Source organism: Strix aluco, chromosome 2 (assembly GCF_031877795.1).
Source record: "Strix aluco isolate bStrAlu1 chromosome 2, bStrAlu1.hap1, whole genome shotgun sequence".
NCBI classification, from domain to species: domain Eukaryota; kingdom Metazoa; phylum Chordata; class Aves; order Strigiformes; family Strigidae; genus Strix; species Strix aluco.
In genome coordinates, this window is record NC_133932.1 from 15,303,730 (window position 1) to 15,328,394 (window position 24,665).

At 42.2% G+C, this 24,665-nt stretch overlaps 1 protein-coding gene across 1 annotated transcript; it reads left to right on the forward strand.

Annotated features, from left to right (window-relative positions):
* Positions 1-1,227: 1,227 nt before the first annotated feature.
* PLCXD2 (phosphatidylinositol specific phospholipase C X domain containing 2) lies at positions 1,228-24,233 on the forward strand. Its single transcript, XM_074811958.1, has 4 exons — positions 1,228-1,476; positions 14,316-14,776; positions 15,601-15,842; positions 18,562-24,233. Exons 1-4 carry the CDS (start codon positions 1,329-1,331, stop codon positions 18,722-18,724), a joined length of 1,014 nt encoding a protein of 337 aa, XP_074668059.1. The 5' UTR covers positions 1,228-1,328; the 3' UTR covers positions 18,725-24,233.
* The last annotated feature ends 432 nt before the right edge of the window (positions 24,234-24,665 follow it).

Genomic DNA, 24,665 nt, shown 5'->3' on the forward strand with positions numbered 1-24,665 from the left:
ATAGGTTCTGGTTGTATTAGGTGAAAATACACGTTTAACATATGTATTTACAGATACATTTTTATACTTATAGTTCAATTAGTAGTTTTACCGTGTATTAATTAAAACATTCTATGACTAATGGGCAAACCTTAATAGGTCAAATGATAAATACTTTTTATTTAAATAGTATTTATTTTTGAATTCTATTTAACAAGTTTCCTTACAGGCAAAACAGGCGACTCATGAAATATATACCCTTACTATTTAATATTCAGCCTTTAGTCATTTGACAGTGAAAAGTTATCTTTCAGAGCAGCATTATTTTTTTCCACTACGATACGAAGGAGTAGACTTCGGTGTTGTATACCTAGACATCTCTATATCTTGTGTGAAGAGTATGGAAGTAATATGTTTGCACATAGTTGTAAGCAGCAGTTAAGAAGAGAACTTGCTCACAAAGCATTATCCTTCAAGGATACGTAATAACACCATGGAGAAAACATAGAGGATCTGTTTCATATACCACAGCAAATTCAGAAATTGTTTTGGAGGAAATGCTTTACGTGGCAGCTAGATGAGCGTGAGGCGGAGTGCACGCGCCTGTGTGGGCTGCCGGGGAAAGGGAGCTGCTGAGGAGCAGGTGGCGGGGCGCGAGGCGGGAGCCTGCAGTCCTCCGCGGTGGCGTTGGCCGGCCAGGCACAGTGCGGACACTGCTCCAGCCCCTCCGCGCACTGACCACTTGATGTGTTAAGGCCGCGGCATCGGCCCTCTGCGTTGGGGGCAGCTCCGCTGGTGCTGCCGAGCGGCTGCCAGAACCCGGGCCCACAGCGGTCTCCTGGCGCGGCCACTGACAGCCATGGGCAAGTGGCCGGTGCCATCAGCGCGGCGGGAGGAGCTTGTAGGTGAGGTGACGAGGGCCGTAGGAGGCCAGAGGACACGCAGGCCCTCGGCTGACGCTTCTCCAGCGCCAGGCCGCGTCCCCCTCCCCTGACCCGACACACACGGTGCCGCTTTCATCGGTCAGGGGGTGCGCAGAGAGAGGCCGAGCCATGGCGACGGCTCCTTCAGCCGCTTCCCGCCACAGTCCCCTCACGCGCGCCGGGCCGCGGGAGGGGCGGGTCCGGGGGCGGGACGAGAGGCGGGGCGATCAGCGAACAGCCAATGGCCGACCGCCGTTCTGCTGTGACGGCGCCGCGCCCGCCAGGGCCGCACCTGTTACATAAGGGGGGGCCGGGCGGCCGCTGCCGGCCCTGACCCAGCCGGTCCCGGTCCTGATCACGGCCCTGACCCAGACCCGGCCCCAGCCCCCGACCCAGCCAGTCCCGGCCCGGCCCCCCAGACCGGGGATGAGGCCGCCGGCCGGGAGGGAGGGCGGCCGGCGGTGGCGGCGGCGGCGCTGGGCCGCGGGAGCCATGGCGGAGAGCAACGCGGACTGGATGGGCTCGCTGCCGGCGGCGCTGCGCTCCTACCCGCTCTCCAACCTGGCCATCCCGGGTAGGGCGGCGCGGCGGGCCGGGACGGGGACGGGTCGCTTGGGTGCCGGGGCCTGCCCCCCCGGCGGGGCCTGTGCTGGCGGCGGGCGCGGCCGACGGGTGGTGTTGGCCCGGGCGTGGGAGCCGGGGAGCGGGTGTCTGCTCGGACTGTAGCAAACGCGTGCGAAGTCCGACCTGGGGCGTCCGAGCCTGTTCTGGGGTGTGAGCAGGGGCCAGCGTGAGCCCCGCCCGGTGCAGGAGAGGAGGGAGGGCTTAATCTGCTGTAAATACAGCTGTGAGTCTCTAACCCGCTGACCGCTCGTTTTCGTTGGCTGTGAAAAAGGTAGCAGTGACCTCTGGGGGTCTCAAACCTCTTCAGGGTTTCTCAGGTTGGTTAGGTAAGGCTGAAAGCAGGTAGGGAGAAAGGTTTGTTTACGTTGATCTTAACAACTGGAGGTTCATCAAATGAAATGTCTGTTACAGCAGAACCTGTGTGTGGCTTGTCAGAGGGTAAAAGAGTACAGCACAGTTATGAAATATCCCAATGCATGATGTTATACTGAAGACACTAAAACACTGGAGTTGCTTATAAAATTTTTCCTCTTTCCAGCTAAACTTAAAACAACTAACTCCTGGCTCTTGCTTGTAGTTTAAGAAACTGGCAAGGGTCAGCTCATCACTTCTGGTTTACGGACAGATAAACTGACAGATGAGGAAGACAACAGATGACCCTAAACTTACTTAGGAATAGGCTGACTTTCTTTGGTAAATGGAAAAAAAAAAATCTAGTATTGCTTGTAGATGTCAATAGGGAAGATTTCAGGGGTGGCTACTGTAGCAGCTCATTCAGATACTGGATGTTAGACTCTGGTTGCTAGTGGTACAAGCTTGATTTTCGTGGTAGTGCCTTAGCTTGTCAAAAACCCTTTGGATACATGTTATATAGAGGATATGCAGAGACACTGCCCTAGAAACAGAGTAACTTCCTTTTTTGTGCCAGCAGAGATAACTAAAGGACATTTGAAACATGTAGAGTAGGGGCTACACACCTCCTGTGGGATACCACAGTACTCACTGCGGTATTACCTGAAGTAGAACAGTCAAAATGCCAAGTTTTAATCAAAAGTAGCATCCTTTCCTACCCTGACAGTAGCAAAAGTATTTTATGTAACCCTGTTCGTTTGAACAGGGAAGGGGGACAGAAAGGAAGGTCAGCGTTCGTATAAAATTCAAGTGGCTGCAGATTTTGAAACTTCTGGCAAAGAAATCCTTCTCTATTTTAGTGAACAGCAATAAATCAACTTGCTTGCTGTAGCAGCTTAAGGGCTGTGAGACTTTGCGGAATGTTATGATACAGATTGTGCTAGGACCATTGCCACTGTCCATCCCTTACAAACATCATGCAACCAGTACTGAAGCAGAGAAACCAGGGAAATGAGTTGTAGTTTCAGTAACGCTGTGGTGCCTTTAAAATGAGTAATGTTTTTTTAAAAATGCTTGCAGTGTATGTTTATTTGTGGTCAAAGTTAGTGTATTTTCCCAGGCCTTTCCTGTATGTACCTCATGCAGTTTGCAAGCAGGGAAAAGACATTTTGAGTAGATGTTTTGGGAATTTCATTTTTTTAACATTTTAGTCCAATGATTATTGTGCTGAATTTTTTTTTGTCATTTTCCCCTCCCTCTTCCCAGTCACCCTTCATATGTAGGAGCAGAGATGCTAACTGTAGGAGTTGAAACCTTAAAACTTGTTTTAACTTTAAATAAAGTCAGCATTCAAAACCATGAAACTGTTTAGTTTTGGGCTTTTTTGCCTTGTTGCAGTTTGGAGAAATGCAGCATTTGAAGAATGAAAGATTCTACTTTTTTTTAAAAAAAAGTACAAAATGTTGGTATAATGGGGCTATTTAAAGTGAAAGAATTGATAGCATACACAGAAAAGAAGCTGTTTAGAGTCTATTGTATGATATTGTAAGTGGGAAAGTCTTAACTCTCTTGCATGAAGCTAAGGATGTCTGCATAGAGTTCTGCTTCTTTATTTGTTGCGAACAATTCTGGTTTTGGAGCTGCTTGTTTTCACTGGCTTCACAAAAAGGTAGCTGTGACCTCTGGGGGTCCTTTTTAACCTACATTATGCTATGATTCCCTGAGCTATTCAGTGTGGTGCGAAACATGCTACCTGAGGGCAGAGAAAGTAATTCTTTGCTCAATCCTTAGAACCAACTGGTAGCAGATGTGGGTATTTCATGAAGTATACCAGTTTGGTGTTTACATGCTGATTTAACTCTGTGCTCAAAACGGAGGGGGACTTTAAAAAAATTTAGGGTCATTCTCCACAGCTGGGGTGCGATTAGTTCCAGAGTTTGGGCTTTTCTGTTGTTTCTGTTGAAAAAACTCTAGACAAAATGCTAAAGCAATATAGTCTTGTCCAAGGAAAAGAGATGAGGTTTCCTGTGTGATGTCATGAGAGAAGGAATCTTTTGCAAAGAGAAGTAGCCAAATATCAAGTAACTAAAATGTCATCAACTTACATGACTATAATATAGTCAACAAAACAAACCACCTTCAACAAGTTGTGACCTTGTGTGAAACTCCCCTTAATTATACTCCAGACTAATCCTCTTTGAATGTGGGTTTAAAAATGAACTCTTAAACATTTTGATTGTGAACGTGACCTTTGACAGGTGTTTTATGGTATAGTATTTGTTTAATCTCAAGATGATTCACTTTAAACAATTTTATGAAATCATGTACAACTGTGACACTATTTTCCTTGGTCATCTCTTAATCTGTATCTCTTAGTTTTCTTATTTCCCTCCTGAGAAATGGAACATAAGAAAAAGCTGCAGTGATCTCACTGATCTGCTTTTGAAGTAAATCAGCTATTTAAAGAATTTGCTGGAGAAGCTGAACCTGTTCCTTGCTTGTACTTGCACACTAATAATTCATAGCACCATGGCATGTCCAATTTGTACTGTTTCATTTTAACTACTTGCCTTTCTAAGTAGTTTTTGCAGTATCATGATTAACTAGGTGCTACAGTCTGAGAAATCTCGCTGCTTCTGAAGATACCACACCACTTCCCAGTTTCATCAACCTTTTACATGAATTGTATTAGGACAGGCGAAACAGTTTTTCTCAAGTCTTAAAATCAGCTTTCTGAGATTGTGATAAGCTCATGCGTGTTGTTTTGAGACAGCAAAGCAACCGAGCAGATGTTCGCTGCCAACTATCAGCATTTGCTTATTGAGTGTTTTATTAGTCCAGCCTCCAAGGTGATGGATGAAAGCGATGAGCAGAAGAGCAGGCAGTTCTGTTTTCCTTTGGGTCTTGGTTATAACGCATTTACTCCATCCTGTCTGAGTTATTCCATCTTTGAATAATTAAGAGCCATGATGTAACACGTAGGTATACTTGCAGTTAGTGATTGTATCCCTAGATTGGTCCCCCGTTCTGGTCAGGATGGTTAGCTGTGAGTTCTTCCCCAGTGCTGATTTTCTTTCCTTGTCTTCTAGAAGAAATCTATGATCATTTGGGTGGGGATCCACTGCTTCTTGTAGGAGCACCCGGAGTAGTTAGGGGTGCCATTTCATAATATGTAAGTAAACTAATCAAATGCCTTTTCTGTCCCCTGCCTTCCCTCCTCTACTCCTAACTGGATGGAAAGCTTTTCAGTGTTGACGATGATGGTTTAGAGGGATTTTTTTGAGAAGTGATTCCTGCCAGAAAAGCTTCTTGAAGCAACTGTTCATGGGATTGGGCTAACCCCAGGGTGGGTGCTGGAGTATGTGGGTGTCCTGAGGGAATGTGAAGGTTAACCTGATGTGTCATGGTGCTGCAGATGTAGGCAGGAAAGAACAACAGGTTGAATGGCTGTATTTAGAAAACATGGGCAATTATCTTTTCTTTCATATAGCAGGTGTTTCACCAAAGCTATTAGTAGAACTTAAGCTTAGCTTGGGAACAATTAATTTGAATCTGAACTAAATTCAGCTTGATTGGAGTCACGGGAGAAGAGAGCTGAGAAATAGAAAATTCAGAAAAAGTAAAATGTTTTACTTCAGCACTTTGAAATGCAATATTAAAAAAAAGCTTACACCAATGTTTTTGTCCTAGAGTGTTAAGATTTCTTTTTTAATCCTGAAATATAAATGTTTCTGTGTTGTAGGTCTAATCATCTAAGGATTGATTAGAAACACTAAAGTAGTTTTTGCCATCAAAAGTCAATTTTTCAGATACTGGTATGCCTAGAGCGGAATGTCACGCTAGGCAGGGTGCTCCGCTGGTGTGGAGCATGCGGGCAGGGCAGCCTACCTCTCTGGGGAGACATAGGGCAGCTCTCCAGCCATGGCTTCAGGCAGTGCACAGAGCCTTTTCTGTCACCTTCTGGTGTGTCAGCTCTTCCTCGGAAAGTGTGTGGAAGGACGACCGGGATCTCATTTCTAAGCAGTGCAGAGCAATTGGAATGTGGAGCCATTCCTGCCCGCATCAGGTTGGACGGTTGGTGGGGAGTTGCCTGTGGGAGGCTGGATTATAGGTAGCTAGAGCTTTTTCAGTTCCAGAAGCATTTTTTTAACAGATAAAATCATATTGGCATGAATATGGCTAAAATATTGGACCATATTGGAGAGTTGAAGTAGTTGACTTGCTTGCTTGACTTCTCACTGATCTCTGAGGAGAGATGTGTCCCTGGCCCTCTAAAACAGTAAATCTGTGTCTTCTGCTCCAGACTGCAGCACTAGTCAAACTGCTCGATTCCCCCGTATGACACATGGACCCTTAATTAACTTTCTAACCAACTTTTAATTGAGTAACTTTCCATAGTTTGTTCATGGTAGTGTCAGTATGACTGTGGGCAAAACTTTCAGTGCTATAACATGCCACTGTTACTGCCCTTTACCAGGATCACCCCAAAAGCCTGAGGCAGAAGCCTAATGGTTTTGATGTAAATGATCAAAGTCCTACAAAATGGTCGGCCCTGGAAAACAAAGCTTTACAAATACAGCTAGTAGGCAGTCTTAATGAGGAGCAGTCCTACCAGCCAAGCCCATAGTTGAGTCTAGGGGGGGGGGGGGGGGGGGATACAGAGCATGGAGGGGGGTGTTTCCTGAGATGACAAGCAGCTGTGGGTGACTGCGTGGTGCTGTAGTGTGACTGCTGGATACTTACTGTGCTCAAGTGTCGGGCACGGGTGGGGAACACCTGGGATGGTGGGGCCCTGGGCATCTCCTGCGCATCTCCCCACCCACCAGCTCCAGCCAGCTCTCCTGACCCAACAGGGTGACTGTTCACCAAAAGCCCTGTGGGCTGCTTGCCATTCAGTTGGCCAAGCAGAACTGAAATGGTTCTTAAAAGAAGCAGCAGCCCTGTCCAATTAAGAACTGGCTGTTAGGATCTTATTAGATCTGATTTGTTTTCTCTTTGCCTGCATGACCCTGAGGCGAGCTGCTGAACTTACTAATGCTGGGGTTTTCTTGTTTCTTTGTTCATGGGCTGTGTGTGCTGTGGATGTGGCTCCTGAGGGGAGAAGCAGTGGTGAGCTTGAGACTGCATCCTCCATCCAAACAGTACTCCTTTGGAGTCCTAATTAAAAGGATCATTGAATGAGCTAAACTGGCCATCTGTTGGATTAAAGCTCAAAGGGAGAAAATATATAAGGTTAATGTTCTGATTCACCAAGCTTTCTTTCCATAACAATTTAATTGGCATCTACCAATCAATGAGGTAATAACCATCAGAAGAAAACATCTGCATAAGTATGATGATGTTGGATATGATTTGTAAATGAAGAATTTTCCGGATGAACTTTTCCTGAAAGGACAAGTTATTTTATTACCTTTGTTGTCTACTTAATTGCAGCAGCAAATCTCAACTCTTGTTAGAGAGGGGCTATTAAACTACCTGCACTGCTATGCTGATGAAAATATCTAATGGAAGTTGTTCCACTATTCCCAAGTAACAAAGTACTCCCTTTATAGGCCCCTATGGGAGGAACTGGTGTGGCAGGTAGCAAAATAACTGTACTGGGTCTGTGCAGGAATTCCACTGAAAAGCCAGCCTCAGATCTTAGGGTTTCTCCTTTTTAAAGGACCACTGTCATCTGTTCAGCTAAAATGGACTTGTTCTGGAAATGCCACAAAGTTTTCTTAAGACAGCATATGAAGATCTTTGTTTTTTCATCAGGAAAAGCTTTCTTCCTTTTTTTTTCTAATTAAAATCTGTGTGCCCTAGAGAGTGACTTCACTGCCTGGTAAATGAGTGCAGAACATGCTAGTTTTGCTTCAGAGCAAACCTATCATAATGTTGATATAAATGGTTGTTGCTCTCCTTCAGTGTTGTGTGGAAGTTCTAGTTTGCCTGCTCTTCCAGAAAAGGTCTAATAAGAGGGAAAGGTATTGTGTAATGAAAACAAAAAATTTCCCTAGAGCCTTCTCAAAAGAGAATGAGCCCTTCATCAACACATTTTGTAGTGGTCATAAAATAGGAATATAGGACTCCGAAGCTTTTTTCTTTTCAGAGCAGGTGGATCCATTCAGGTGTTGAAATGTTAGAGGAGTACTGCCACTTTCCCAATGCAGACAGCTGAGGTTGCTGTTAAATGGGAAGTCACTGCAAAATGACCAAAAACTTTAATGACAGTAACTCCAACCAGTGCCAAATGGATTTCTCCTGGCCAAAAAGAAAAGCAAGCTACCATGTGATAATTGTGTCCAAGTTTTAAGCAGCCCCCTTCTCCCTTTCTCTTTGTACCACTTTTATTCCCTCCCACTCCATCTCCCACCCTGAAAGGGGCAGTGGGGGAAATCAGGGTAATTCTTTGATAGGGAGAAGAAGTCTTCCTAAGAGGATTTGGCCTGTACTAGGCTTTGTCCTCCCTAATGAGACTGCATTAAGAATACCTAAAGGATTCTTTTAGGATTCTATTAAAATATAAATACTTGTCTTGATAGTTCTAAATAATTAATTATCAATAGGATGTTTGTTATTCCTGCCTCTCTTCTTTTTGCTGGGAAAGTTAATATGAACGGTTCGATTTGCTTTTCATTAGTGAAGAGCTTTTAAGATGTTAATCTTTTGATTAGAAAATCTGGATTGTTAATGACCTGAATCCTCAGGGCTTCTGGACTTTGAGAGGCACTTCTGTTTATCCCTGTTTTCCCCTCAGTTCTGGCACACACAGGACATTTGGTTTAGAAGAACATTCGTGGGACAGCCTGAACTTGCTAGCACTTGCATCCTGTGTTTTGGAACTTGATTACTGTGCTTCTAGATGTCTTGGCTATGTAATGCTTGCTATGCTATGTCATGTGTGGTGTTTTGTAATATATGGGGAATGTACTTTGTCTAGTGAGCAAAGGAGTTTGGCATCACTACAGCTAGGGTGCTTCTTTGTCCATAAATAACCCTTTAATGCTTTTAGGGGGTTGGTACAGTATGTTGACTTTGCTTCTTACAAATGTTTAACGTAACACAGGAGGTATTCTTGCATTTTTTCATCCCACTAATATTCCACTAATGTTAAGATGAAACCAAATTATTCTGATCTAGTTAAACTTACTGACAGTGCATTCTCCTGCCTTTCTGCTTTAATTTATTGTTTCTTGAGTAGCCAGATCTTTTCAGAAAGTGTCTTTAACTTCTGCTTCTCACTAGTCCACAGCTTTGCAACCAGGGAGACTAGCAATACAGCAGTAGGTGTGCTTGTATCAAAAAAGAGTTCTTGTCTTGTTTTCAAGTAATTGGCAGTGCACGAGTATTTTCTGTTAGATGATCTCTGCACTTTGCATGACATGTAGTTGTATTTTTAACATCCTTTGAAGGTAAATTTACAAGCTCCCAAAAGGACACTGGAGTTTGTGAGATGATGCTCATTCCTCTCCCTGTGCTGCAGCTGTATGTGCAGAAAGTACTGGTGTGGAAACAAAAGATAATACAAAGTGATGTAGCTAGTAATTGTTGAAATTCAAGGCTTAATAACATTCTGTTGATAAGTGTCATTTGTTTGAGCTACACCATGGGTTAATTTGACTATCTGTGACTAAGTAGCATGACAAATAGACACACTGGAAAGTTAGACTCTGCTGCAGATGTGATGATAAAAGTCTGCTTTCTAACAATTAGCACAAAGGCTTCAATGAAAAAAATCATCCTGAATAGTGAAATACAATCTATTTAACATACAAATTGAATTGAGAAGTGATCTGTTTAACATACAATTAACTTGGGAAATTAGTGTAAGGAGAATAAAAAGAGGTTTAAAGATATGAATAAAAATTAATCCATGGTTGCACTTACTGGGATAAAATTAAGAGGACTATTCATCATTTTAACAATCTAGTGTCTGGAAGATACCTCTTTAATACTATTCTAACCATATCGTAGCCTTTGATAGTTAAATATCTGGGCATTTGATGGCATGTGACTGCTTTCCTTGAAGCTTCCAATCTTTGTCAGATGAAAGAAATGAAACCAAAATAGAGCAGCTATTGTCTGTTACTCTGTAAGAGCTGCCAGCTGATTAGCAGTCCCCTAATTTTTTTTCTTTGAATGTGCAGACTCTTTCATGCTTGACTTCAATGTTTGCTGCTTCATGCTACATATCTTCAGCTTGTTGGAAACAATTGGCAAATCATCATCTCTTTTTGTTTTATTTCCTGTGCCTGGTTTGGTTTTGGGAAGGGCTGAGCCCCAGACTGATGCCATGTCACTGGAGCAGCTCAGTAAAGTTTGCAATCTGAATGCTAATCGGTTTTCAGGTACAGTGACTCAAGAAGTGTGCTGCATGTGCAGGAGCATGCCCCTGAGGCAGTTCAGTTTGGGGTTCTGGCCTCTGTTTGCCTGAAGGAGGAGGACAAAGTTTCCTGGCTTTTTGTGCCTTTTGATTTCTCAGTCTGCAGGATGGAGGTTCTAATTACCTAGGTTCATTATTCCTTTGTTCACAATCAACAGGTTTAAGGAATGGGTTTTTGTAGGGTGTTATTTATGTTTAAGATGTTGGGTGTCATCTGAAATGTCTTGCTGACAAGACTTCTTGAGCTTTTTTTTCCTGAGAAAAGTGGTTAGTATAATTTGGGGAGATGCATGCCATTTTGGTGGTGGGGAACGCAGGCTGCAAAGGGCTTCTTATGCATGGAAAAGACTTCTCTGTGTATGTTGCTATGAGAGTTGTGTGATGCTTGCTCTGTTCAGGAACTGCCAGCCCTAGTGTTGTTACTGTACAGTGTTACAGCATCTGAATATCTTCACACATCCTTGTGTTAGACATGAATTGAGAATATGATTAGCAGGTCGAACACTGAGCTGCTACAGAATGGGGCTTTCATGCTTCTGGTGTAGGCTCTGGCCTTTGCCTTTTAAATTGTACAGAGTTGGTTTGGTTTAGGTTATGCTTTTTCAGAAAGAAATAATGCTGTATCAGCAACCAGCCTGGCTCCTGCCATAGCTACAGAATGGCTAGGCCTTTCATGGAGTTTAGGGGTAGAGTGAAGGAGAGCAGGGATTATTTTGACATCATGATGCAATCGGCTTAGCATGTAGCTTAACATCACAGCTAAGCTATATTAAAAGCCAGTGACTGAGCTGGTAATGTAACACAGTGATCTTAAATTAAAGAAGGACCTGGTGGATGACGTGGATCCTCACCTAGCTCTTGCCCCTCAGCCTGACAAGTATCCAGTGCTGTTGCTTCAGGTTTTCCACTTGCTTTTTTCTCTTACCAGAGTAAAAATGTTCTGGGTCCAGGTTTGGCCTAGATACTTCTCACAACTGGTGGCTGGCCTTCTGTTAAATGACCACTGAATTGAACTTCTGCTCTGTCTTTCTAGCTATTCTAGATATCTAGATATTGATGAAGTTCTTCTGACTTCCTTAGGAGGTGGTCTTCTACCAACTGTGAAAAGGAGAGCTTGTTTTGTAGATGTTCCAGTTCATGTTCTACTTGGTTATATCTAGGTATACATGTTGACTTCACTGCAAATGAGAAGTTTCAATTTCCTAGGCTTTTAAGCAGAGTCACAGGGCAGGAGTTTTAAGGATCTTCTCAAACTATAGAAGCATGTCACATATAGTTCAGTTTCTCAAATAGCAGCTGCCCTGTTAAGGAGAGCAGTTCTTAAAGTATGTGTTGAAAAAGTTGCAATGTGCTCATGACTTGTTTTCCTTCTTGTTGCTTTCTAGGACTATAAATAGAATTTGGTTTGTGATAGTGCAAGGAGAAATTTGTTCTTTGTATCCTTAAATGTGCCTTGTATGTGGCAGTCTGCAAAGGGAAAGGCTTTTGTAGCTATAAAGTATGTGATCAGACTTAGGAAAACAAGCTGTTTCTTGGCTCGGATTTGCTTAGACAACTCTTGAGTTGACAATATATTCGATGCCAGACAAAATTGTCATTCCTTCGTAAGTCAGATTTATCAGTGTCACTGTCTGAGGGAACATAATGGTGTGAGTGACTTCTGTAGACAGCTCTCTAGAGGCTGCTGCACAGTCTTAGTTAAAATGAAAATAAAATGTTTCTTATGTCCTTATTGTAGCATGTTAAACAATTTTCTGCAGTGACCTAAATAGAGGAAGAAATTGATAGAATTGAGAACTTAAACCCAAACAAACACCCACACAAAGAAAAACAAACCCCCCCATGACTACTTTGTACAAAGTGACTTATGCAGAGGCAGAAAACAAGCTCCTTGCGATTGAAGTCTCCTTTCCAAATATTGTAGAAGCTTGAAAGGCTCATTCTGCTGTACAGGGAGGTGTAGGAAACTCAAACATCTGCTTGCAGTATGAGCCAGGCCTTACAGGGCTGCTTCTGAAATGTCTTCGCTAGATGTTTGATCCTGTATTTTGTTTGGGGTTATGCATTTGAAGGTGAGAAAAATCTAGGTATCATCCAAAACTGATGACTACTTTTTGATGTAGTTTACTGTGACAGGTACTAAATAGTTTCGTAAGCTGACATCTTTTGAAAACTGCTTGTTTTGTTACTTGTCACTTGTTTCTAGAAGACTGAATGGAAAGCCACATAAGAGGCATGCTTTTACAAAGACTGAAGAATTCATGAAGAGTTGATCAGAATTAGTTTTTAGTGTTTGTTTGTAAAGCCTGTAAGCTAACATTCACAGTTCCTTTTCAGTACTTTTGAACATACATGGAGAAAGAGTGCATTTAAGGTTGTTGTGAACTGATGTTTGATTTGCACACAGTCTGTACCTGCATCTGGATTAAAAAATCCTGACAAGATAATCTAATTGAGATCATAATCTTGTTTATAGCTCTGATCTTACATCACAAGAAATGCATCAGTCTTTAAGTGAGCACTGGTACACAAATAAAAGGTTTGGGTAAAGGAGGCTGTGGATGCCTCAGATGTTGTCTTAAAATTGGAAATGACAAATTAGGATCTTAACAGAGTTGCAGGCTGAGATAGAGGAGGAAATTCTAGAAAATCAAAGTTCTAGAAGCAGGGACAAGAACCCTGGGACATGCAGGAAGGGAAAATGCAGGTGCTGGCAGCATGGTGCAGGGTCACTGTACTCCAGAGGCAGCTGGAAAAGGAGCTTCTGGTGGTGACTGGTAGGGAGTGAAGCTGTTTTCCCTGTACTTCAGCAGAGCGGCTGTGCAGGAAGCAGGTGGGGTTTGGCTCAGTGAGAAACCTCTCATCTGCTGTCCTGAAGAAAAAAGGGAAGCAGGGCTGTTGGAGCTCCTGTGGTGTTTTTCCTGGCTGGGGCTTCACAGGGAAGTCATGCCTGGAGCGCTTGCACCTTCTTGGCCAAAATGCCAGTGCCTGGTGTAAATGATTAGAAATCCCTGGTCAGCCTCAGTCTGTGCTACAACAGCTTCTGCCCATCTTTGCTTTGTGCTGCCCTGGTACAGTGCAAACTGAGATTCACTGCCCTATTACTCTGTTCTGTTATTGACTTGGCTCAGCTAGGGACCTTTCATGGACTCTGAAGCTGTTGCTTTGAAGGAGTTTTATTATTTCTCAGTTCTGTTTCCAATTACTACTGAATTTTCAGTTGGAGTTTTTTTTCTAGTAGGCACAAATTTTATACTGGAGATGCGGTTTGTCTGCCAAGGTGCAAGTTGTGTTACAGGAGTTTGCATGTTGGACATGCATTATTTTGACAGGGACTGATGATTTTGATTGTTGGTTGCCTTTTTCAGTGAATTTTATACTTACTATATCTGTGGTCACTCAGGCACTGACCACCAGGTGAGACACATTCATGAACTTGGTGAACATGAGCTTGGTATTGAACCACACAGTAACTGCTGGTGTACTCAGTTGTTCTACCTCTAAGTTCAGGCAGTTGTTGCCTGCTGTTCAAACTAATCATTTACCATCTTGGGGCTAAAGTGAGATGTGCTGTTAAGGCACGTGCATGTATAGATCCCTCTGTCTGTCACGTGTAGAATGGTATCTGTTCCAAGAACTTTGGTGTCTTAGGTCACAATTGGATTTATCGGGTAGAATGAAAATAAACCCTCAGATTCTTTGAATGAAGCTGGAATCTCAAATCAGTGATGTACCACTTTGTAAGCTTTGAAGGTAGACTGATAGTTTGTAAATGAAGCAAGGTTAGAAGAAAGTTTCCGTTACCGCTGATGTTTGTCTTATGGTCATGATTTTTAGAGCATATTGAACTTGGGAGCTCACAGTTCAAAGCGAGAACATTAAGCATAGCTCTGGTTGTATATTTAGGGAAAACTAAAGTGTAAAGGATAGTCTGAAAGACCCACGCTTGAGTATAACTCTTCTGCAACCCTGCTGTTCATGTAGGACTTTTTTCAGTTTACAGGGCACATGGGCATGTGTGTTTTGGGGGAGTCAGTTTTCTAAAATTAAATATTCTTGGCTTTTGTTTCTAGGGTCACATGATTCTTTCAGCTACTGGGTTGATGAGAAATCTCCTGTGGGACCAGACCAAGCCACAGCCATCAAACGTTTGGCCAGAATTTCCTTGGTTAAAAAGATCATGAAGAAATGGTCAGTGACTCAAAATCTGACTTTCAAAGAGCAGTTGGAAGGCGGGATCCGCTACTTTGATCTTCGTGTATCTTCCAAACCCGAGGAAATAGGACAAGAGATTTACTTCATACATGGTTTGTTTGGCATCAAAGTATGGGATGGACTGAAGGAGATCAACAGCTTTCTTGAGCAGCACCCCAAGGAAGTAGTCTTCTTGGACTTCAATCACTTCTATGCCATGGATGACAGCCATCACTCCTTCCTGATCAGTAGGATCCGCTCAGCCTTTGGATCCAAACTTTGTTCAGCTGAATGTGTAGAATATGTGACATTACAGTACATGTGGGAGAAGAAACACCAGGTACGGAAAGGATGTGTAATGTTTTTCAAACCCAAAAGGTTAGGATTTAGAGGCTGAGTGTGGTTCCCACTCGGACGTCTTGGCCCAAGGGCACTGATGACAGGCCAATTTAAAGCCCACCAGGGCCTCCTTTATGTAGCGTGCATGTTTCTCTCCACTTATGTGCAGCTGTGTAGCCTCCATCCATGGTGTGCTTAGACTGTGTCTTGCTCCCGAGAATGTTCCTTAAATAATAAGGATAATAATATCCTCAGGGCCTTGTGCTCCTTACAAATGGTTTTCTTCTCTGGATGAGCATCTTGTGCTGGCCTGTGGTGATGAGGATTTGATAAACTGTTATCTTTTTGGCCAGTGTGAAGCATGTAAGCTTGAACATGACTAAGGTATCTAGAGCCCTTGGTATGCTTTAGCCACTTAATAGGAGTTACACAGAGGATGGCAAGACAGGTAAAATGCTTAGCTTCGGGTAGATGGTAATGGTCTCTGACAGTGCTTTGAAATGTCTTAAGTTGAATGCTTTGAGTGACATTTCAGTATACTCCTGGAAACTTTTTCACTTTAAACTGATGACCCTTAGAGCCTGAAGCAATCCTGTCCTCGTAGCTAACCAAGATGATCTCCATCTCCTTTGCTGGCAATAGCGCAACAAATTTACTGACACTTGTGACTCGGGAACAGCTTCTTTCTGCTTGGTCCTCTTTTAACTGCTATGCTAGCTGCAGCAGTACTGCATAAGCATAAACCAATGCAATATCCTGTTTAAAGATAAATAACATAGTTGTGAATTTTTGGGTTTTTTTCTCCTTTTTTCTTTGTTCTGTTAGGTTCTTATATTCTACCACTACCCTTTGTATCGGGAATACCCCTTCCTGTGGCCAGGGTATAAAATGCCAGCACCATGGGCTAATACAACCAACGTGCACGAACTGTTACAGTTCTTGGAGACCACTCTTGAGGAACGAAGTCGTTACGGGACTTTTCATGTTTCTCAAGCAATTCTTACACCTCGAGTGAATACTATTGCACGGCATCTAATTCGTGGTCTGAAGAACACACTTGTTCATAGGTAAGGACTTGTCTTGATTTCTTTGTTCTTTACTTACCACGTTTCATGTTGAAAGACTCACCGAGTAAGCAAGAAACTATGAAATATTTACTTAGAAGTAAGACTTGATGAAAGTATGCAGTTTTGTTTCATTACTATTGCTCGTGAGAGATATTTGCAGTCATTAAAAATACTTACTGAAAATAATGAAATAACAGGGTATATATGTTAGTATAAATGTGTTTTCTAATTGGAGCTCTTTGTGAATGTGATATGACTTCATAAAACATGGGCTGGACCTGTTGTTTCAAATCAGTAATTCATTTCAAATTGGCTGAACTTAATTTAGGGGGGAAAAAAGCTTGTGCTGCAGAGGAATTTGTGTATTTGTGGGCATATTTGCATTTGTACAAATCTGTCTCAGTAATTTCAGAAATGGTCAAAGATGTATGACATGGGGCAGTATTTTATCTTGGGGTTTTTTACCAAAAGTTAGATTAACAATTTGACATTTTTATACCACTGACTGTTGTACAATTAATTTGCCTGTGAGTAAGATCATTAGAAGAGGGTTTTGCTTTGAGAAGCGCAGAGTGACAGTGACTTTTTTTGGTAGTGTTAGCAAGGTGACCAGGATAGGATCAATGTGACTTAGTTTTATGGCATTATCACCTAGTAGCCTGTTTGCTAAAAATTGCTAGAACTGTAACAGTCCTGGTGGGATCTGGTCTCCTAGCTCACTGTTTAATATTGCCAGTTTTGATGTCACTAACAGTTTATCTTGCCATAATAATATTAAATTCTAAATTACATCTTGTATACATGGTACCAACTAGTCTAATTTGATCAGCAACTGAGCTTAATATTAAACAATGAGATAAACACACATCTTCAGCAGCCAGTTCATGTTCCCTATGGGAGGATTACTTGTCACTTTAGAAGTAATTACAGTATTAATATTTTGAAGCCAAAGTCAGGATCACTTTTTTTAGAAATCCTTTATAAAAAGAGCAAGTGTTGTGCTTTTTCAGTCACAAAAGTTGTTGATAGAAGTAAGGAAACTCCAGGTGAAGTATAAATCATGGAATTTTCAGTGTCCTTCCTGTTTATAGACGTTAATATAACAAACGATAATTAAAACTAAACGATGTCTGCCACAACATACTCAGGTCTCAGTTCTGGCTTGCTCTTTGCTCACGTCTGTGCGGTCAGCATTGGACACTAGATGGTGCTCAGGTGCTTTAAGACTGGCGTTTACTGTCACAAGTTGCACAAATGTAAATCGGTGTGGTTGGGGATACCGAACACAAAGCACGGATGTAACGTATCTGCCTACTGTATATTAAATGTACTATTATCTCGTGATTAAAGGAAAGATCATACTGAATTTCTATTTTTAAACTAGTGAAGAATCATCTAATTTCATGGAATGGGCAAGCAGTTTTGTTTCAGGTGACTCTGTAAAGGCCTGGACTATAAACCACTGGTAGGCTGGAAGCCTGCCTTCACTGCATCCCTTTCCCGCGGCCCCATCATTACCACTTGTTTGAAAGTAAACTGTGAAAATTTAAAATAGATGCCACCGTTTGCTAAAGCATGGTTGCTTGTATACATTTACACCTGCTAGCTCATTTGTATGTGTAAATCTGTCTTTGCAGTTCTGTGTAGACATCTACCTTCTCATATGGAAATTTTTCCCTGAATATGACTATTTAAGTGTTCTTGAGCTCTTGCTAAAGGAGAAATGTGCAACATTCACACTTGGCTGCCTGAAGTCTAGTTTGTCCCTTGACAGGGACAGTCATTATGCCTTTACTCAAGTTCTATCTTCTCATGATTTTTTTTCCTGGAACAAGAGCTGTGAGGTCTCTTTAGGTTTTCTGTTTTTTTCTTCCCCATCCTGTTAGCTAATTTGCTTGCCTACCATCTTACATAATTTTGTATATCTATTATGGCACTAATTTAAATAATTCTAATATATTTAATCATTTGTCTCTAACTGTGCTGAAAACCCTGGGGTTTGCATATTAGAGTGCAAAAAAAGCTTGGGCAGACTCCTGACTTGCACTCTGTCCAAGAAATGACTGAAACTTCTCCCCGCTGTAGAATTTCAAACTCCATTTAACTGAATTCCTGACACGCCTCACCTTTCTCAGGTTACAGTGATGTTTGGTGGGATGCTCCACCCTTACAGAGCTGAGGGTTTGATTTCTGTGATCCTGTTGCTTTGGGTGGGTCTGGAGGCTGGAAGGAGTTTGGTAGAAATGCAGTGTGCTGGTCCTGACTACTTCTTTTCTGCCCACCCTAAGGCAGAGGTGGTCAGGGAAACATCTTGGGCCAGGTATAGCCTTGCCTTGTGCTACACTGGAGTCTGCTGTGAAATTAAGCTTTTGGTTCAACATGTTCTTGGGCCAAACCATACCAGAATGGATGAAGTTGTAGTGCAGCATTAAACGCTGAAGCACAGTCTACTGGGTGAATACAGAGTTCACAAATGTTGCTTTGTACGCGTGGTAGTTTGGATTGATGATTGACTGCTATTTGTATTTGATAGCTAATGACCATGTTATGTTAAGCGCTTTCCTCATCAGGCTAGTTGCATTTTGGGTGGCAGTCAGGACCTGATCACAAATGTGAGATAATAATGTAATTGGCAAACAGCATGTTTTATTTAAGTAGAGTGTGTATAGGGAAGAGCCTCTTTTAAAATGTTTGATTTTCTTTATTTCCCTTTCTTTAGGAACCTGCCCATGATTTTAAATTGGGTGAAAGCACAGAAACCAGGTGTAAGAGGTGTTAACATAATTACATCAGACTTTGTGGAGCTGGATGACTTTGCTGCTACAGTTATTGCGTTAAATGACCTTCTTTTAGAAGAGGATGAAACTGCAACTACATCCTGATTGCTGCGTCCCACTTGTGCTCCTCCGTGGACATCTTCAAACTACGCTGAACCTTTTATTTATTAAGTGAAACCCATTGTAATCTCTGGTTATTTAAAAAAAAAAAATTCTAGTGGAAGGGTGATTCAACATCACCCACAGGCGGGTCCCCTCTCCCAGTGATGCGTGGATCTGAGTGGAACGGGAAGGGCTGTCTGAGTGCTGCTGCGTGTCTGTCTGTGGCTGCGTGTTTGCCCACGTTACGCACACATCTGCTGCGGTCCGCGCGGTGTCTGCCTGCCAACAAGCGGCTGCCCTCCGGAGCAGATGTACCCGATTATGGTGCGCGTCTCCCTGGTGACAGGACTCACCGTGCCCTTGCGTGCGCATCCTGCTCGTTTCCCAACACCAGGGCCGGATCAAACCAAGGATGGCTGCTGATCCCTTAGCGGCAGTGTGACCAGGCCGGCCGAGACGGTATTGTTCTTGGGCCTCCTCAGGCGTAGCTGGGCTCAGCTGGAGGCTGCTGCTGTATTCATTATGCTGTTTTAGACACTACCTCCGACTTACTTGAAGAAACAATATTGCTGTTGTTCAGGGGGAAGCTGTTACACTGCGGTGAATATCTGAGCTCTCCTTTGGGCCTGACAGGCAAAGGCTTGGCACGCTCAGCCTCTTCAAAGTCCAAACTGTTGTTCTGGACCTCTTTATTTTACTTTAATACTTTAATACATTTATTGCAACCATGTTTAAGTGTGTTTCTTTTGGCATTAATTTGGAGAATATTTCAGTCTTCAGATTATGAGGATCATAACTTACAAGTCTGAATTCCTGTTGTGAGACATTTGAGAAACCACAGTGCAACCTTTCTCCTTTGCTTGCTGGGCACTTGGTTTTTTCCATGCCTTGAGTTGTCTTTGGGGAAGGTCTCGCACCCAGACAGCCTTTCTCTGGAAAGGAGGTGGTCTACGTGGGAGTTTGCTTGCTATTCGAAGAACTGGAGCTGACAGGGACTGCTCAGAACCCAAATATTTAATCTCTGCTTTGCAATGTGAAAATGAATTCTGAAATTGGACCCAAAAGTTGTGCTTGTAGTCAGAAAGCCACAGCTATGGGGGAGAAATTTGTCCAGCCTGCACCCGCTAGTGACAAAGCAAGCAATAGTCACACAAGCCTAGGCAGGCATCAGTGCTGCTTCTTTCTGTATTCATACTCATTTTTGTGTTGATTCACAACAAAATGTGACCATGTGTGCTTGAGCCAATGCAGTCACATGTTGGTACTTATCAGCACTTAATTATCTGATAGCAGTCCTACAGTCTGATTTATCTTGGGTTTAAAAAAAAAATAATGCAAAAGTGACTGACTAGCAGATACTTCTCTGCTCAGTCATCTTCCTAAAGCAACTGTTGGTGCACAAATTGTTTGGTGATTATGAATTTGTATTAATCTCTAAGCTATTTATAATAGAATATATCATCTTTACAGATATTTTAGTCAAAAGAAAAGTAAATCTTCAGATTCATTATTTGTTTTGTTATGTATCCTGTGTCTGCCATCATGGTCTGACAGCCCAGAACAAAAACCCAAAACCTCTTTGTTTGCTTGTCACAAACTCTGAACTCAGGACAAGTTTAAAGGTTTGCAAACCTTCCATGTGAACCTTGGCCGAGTTCTGAGCAGAGTGTAATCTGATTTATCTGTTTGCATGGTTTTCATTAGAGTTCCTTGAATTTTTTTAACTGAATCTTCTTTCTAAGGGAGTTGGGGGTGGGGGGTGCCTGTCTCTCAAGCTGTCTTTCTCCATTCCTCTTGTGTTTCAGTGGTGGGGTACAGGTCATGAAAATCAGTTTTTGGGAACTAAAGCTCAAATTTCTAGTTTAAAACCTCCTTTGAAAACCCCAGCAGGCGGTTTTTATTATTTTTGGTATTTTTTCTTATTGATGAAACTTGGAACCTGTTTTGAACAGCACTATTTTGTTTGCCGTTATGTAAAATACTTGGATTTTCCGTAGCTGAATTTTGTCTCAACCTACTTTTCTCATGGGCCTGACTGAACTCCATGATAGTGTTAAATGTATGTGTTTGGTTTCAGTGGTCTTTTAGCTGCAAATTGTGTTAGAGCTCAGAACTCAGAAAAGCTTGGTTTGAATGCTGATAAGGCAGAAATAATGTTTGCAAGGTTTCGTTGGAGGACAGGGTGAGAAGGTGAAGTGAGTAGGATGTTTGCATTCGACCCTTAATATATTTTGTACTGTATATATCTACCTCAAAAGAGATTTATCGGGCTTAACCAGTATTTATATTTGTGCGTGAAGAGTAATGACTGTTAGTCCTTCTGTTATATTTATTTGAATAAAGATGTGATGGTTGTAACTCAGGGCTTTGGTTAGATATTTTTAAGGATAAACTCAGAAGTTTCTCTGAACATATTTGCTGTTAGCTCTTGCCTCTTGAAATAGGACAAAAGCATGCTAGATGTTAAGAGTGTTAGCACAGGGAGAAGAAATGGAAAATAGCTTTAGGATTAATGATTAAGTGTGTGTGGGGAGGAAACCACTTCTGTAAGCTTGGCCTGTCTGAAGAGACTTGTGTGTCATTTCAGAGTAGTGCTTGGTGTTAACGCCTTTCTGAGGAACCTGACAGTCTCAATAGTGAGTTGGGCAATTGGCAGATACAGTTGCCTGCAACATCTGTGGATACTCTGGGAAATGTTGATGCTTACATTTACATTTGGTTTTAGGGTACCTAAAAACTACCCGTATAATAGGCTTATCTCTCTGGCACAGCACAGCACCACAATGTACCTAGATTCCCTCATGCTTTGCAAAACAGAGCTCATCTAGACTTGGACTTTGGACTGTGGACTCTACTTTCCGGCATTATAAAAATAACAAGGTGAGCTGGGCAGGAAGGGCGAATCAAGGAAGTAGGGCAGTAGCTTTGCATCCGGTGCCCACGTTGAAGGTGTGGCAGTGTTTAGGCAGGTTTCAGGCAGCAGAGTGGAGCAGGTCTGGCAGGGGAGTGACAGTGGCTGCAGCTTGTGCTGAGAGTCTGGGCTCTGAGTGGGCTGCAGCTGGGTAGAGTATGGAGCAGCTAACAGCCTGCAAGGTCGTGTACGTATGAGCCTGAGGAAAATAGATTGGCAGGAATGCAAGAGAAGACTGGGGGTTCCTTGCTTTTGATGTAGACCTGCATGTGTTGAATACAGTGATTGTCTTGCTTCTATCTTCCCCAAGCAGTAGGATTCACTTTTAAACAGTTTAGGTGGAAGACTCCCCCAGAAGAATTGTTCTGGGGACTTGACCATTCTGTAGGTGGTGGGAGAGGAAAAGCCAGGAAACTAGCAGCTGCTTGAGGCAAAGTATTTGAATTCCATATTCTTGAATAATTACTTTTATGGTTATTACAGATTCAGGTTACTTAAACATTGTTTTATGGCTCTTGCTTCTCTTCTTAACGTGCAGTCACTGAATGCCGAGCATGCTGGTGGTATGCCCGTTCCCCTGGCGCTGATCGCTGCCATGTGCACTTCAAGGGCATACCTGAGGCACAGGAGACCTCTGTGTGTATTCCTGGTGGGAAGCAGCAGAGAAAAAGCCGTTAGGAAGCATATATGAGGTTTTAGCATCTTACTGTGTGCTTATAAGTGGAAAAAAAAGAGGAATTATAGCTAGATTTTGCTGACTGACAATCTCTCTGCTCCTTATTTGGGAACTACTGGCCTAATACATTTAACAGCTGTGGAGCTGGGTGTTGTAATATTGATTTTTTTTTTTTTTGAGAACAAAAGACAGATTCCTGCTGTCCAGTTTTATCTCAGGAGCTGAAGGCATACCAACTTGCATGTGCTTTGCTGTGATGGAGAGGGTCCTGCTGGAGACAGTGCTGGCAAGGCAGGTTTCAGGGGTGCTGTGGTCAGTGAGAGATGTCAGACTGGGAGTCTTCTGAGCAGAAATGCTGACTGCAAAAAGGCCCCTATTCTGCCAAACAGACACTTTGGAGAAGAAAGGAATAATGGAAAAATGGTATCTTTGCTCCTAACACATGCTGTTTGCTGCTGTGTTGGTACTGAGCTGGTACTGGGCTTTAGAAAGCATCTGTGCTGTAAAGCTGAAGAAGCACTATTGAGCAGGGATTTTGGCTCACACCAGAAGTAGGGCATCTGCCAAGGTGCTTATCTTGTGTTCTCATCTGGCTAAGCCTTTGGAAATATTTTCTTTGCTTACCTGTCTCAGGTGTCAGAGTTCATTGCTGTATCATCTAGCAGACAATGGTTTAGGACTTGTATAGATAAATCAAAATGGCCATGTCCTTTCTTTAAAATTAGGTTACCCATGGAAGTCTGACAGAGAATGTGTGACTTGAGGTTTACTTGAATATACAGTATTTAATACAAAGTCCATATGCAGTTTTAGTGAGACTTTCATCTAGACTTAAGCATATTGTTAGCCATCCCTAATCAACAAATTCTTTGGTCAGAGGACCACTGTTTGGGACAAAACTTCAGGCAAATTTTCAGTGGTTGTTTAAGAACAGAGAAATTGTCTAATGTGAGGAACAGAACTGACCCAAAACTTCAAAATTGAAATTGGGTCAAGATTTAGTCCTTTGAGCAGTGAAAAAGATGATTTTTTTTTTTCCTGTGTCTGACATTCTTATTCCAGCCAGAAAAACCAAATTATTGGTTTTTCACTCGACAGATGGTTGGAAGAGCCAGAGCATATGCTGAGGAGCAAATAAATTTTATGCTAAGGACATGTATGTTGGGCTGTGGTAAGAGTGTAGTGATGTACTTAGCCATACCTTTCAATGATAATCCTGTTAGCTATTTGGCTTAGGTTGTTAAATCGGTCTCTATTTTGTATTAAAAAAATCAGTCCCACTGTTTCAATATGTCTATCTTGTTAAAGAAATATGTGTACTTCTATAAGTGTGTTTATTTCTCTACAAGTCTTACCAAGTAAACAAGCTTTAACTTTTAATGGTAGGGACTAGAATAGGAATGCCAGCTTTAGCACTGTTTTCTGAATCTAATTATATTTTCTATTCCTGATTATTTATGTATTGTGTGTTGTTCATTGAAAGAGTACTTCTCTTACCCTTTGATAGACCTGTGATAACTTCCATATCTCACTTAAATTGAACTGCAGTGTATTCTTCTGAAAAAAGTATTGGTACGTACATCCTATATAAAAATAGTTTTGATGGTTCTTTGATTTTTCTAAATGTCAAATGTATTTTGCATTTGGATTTTTTTATTTGTGCTATTTATACTGTGGAAGGGGGCAGAGGGAGCCAGGTGAAGAGGAGTTACCAATTCTCAATTTGTATTTTGTGCAGTTTTTCTTCTTTCTCTTGGCAGTTTGTGCTTTGCCCATCTGTCCAATTCAGTTTTGTGAAACCAGGATGCCTCATCTGAACTGCAGATAAACTTGGGCTGACATCTGTTTCTTTCTGCTTTACTCTGCACCTATATCATTGGGGTTTTTAATCCTGAAAATAAAAAGTACAACTTGATTTAATCATCTTTACTGTGTGCTTTGTACTGCTGATTGTTTTGATACACGATGATTATTATGTTGTGAGTCAATTAACATCAGTTGAGCTCAGTTGCCTTTCTGATGCAGTATGGCATCACTGAAGGTTGTTTTTTGAGGTGACATGTCTTGCTGCACCTGCATCCCCTGGGGACTCAGACCTAGACAACATGTTTATTTTTAGGATATGCTGAGAACTTCTCTGTGGAAGTAGTAGTGCAAAGTGATTAGAAAACTGTATATGCTTGCACTTGCATACACGCACAGTTGCATCTGCCTGAACTCACTGGAATAAAAGCATGCTAATGCATGGATCCACGTGTATCTTGAAAGACAAGTACAGTTTTTGTGCAGCCTCTACTGCTGTGTAATACAGGTGATGAAGCTCCATGGTAACACTCAATCAGGAAACAAAATACTGA

Bases quoted from the DNA above. Each gene is read 5' to 3' on its own strand.
- PLCXD2 (XM_074811958.1), top strand. From the start codon at position 1,329: ATGAGGCCGCCGGCCGGGAGGGAGGGCGGCCGGCGGTGGCGGCGGCGG. The intron at 14,777-15,600 runs GTACGGAAAGGA...TTGTTCTGTTAG, and splicing joins TGTGGGAGAAGAAACACCAG to GTTCTTATATTCTACCACTA. The intron at 15,843-18,561 runs GTAAGGACTTGT...CCCTTTCTTTAG, and splicing joins AAGAACACACTTGTTCATAG to GAACCTGCCCATGATTTTAA.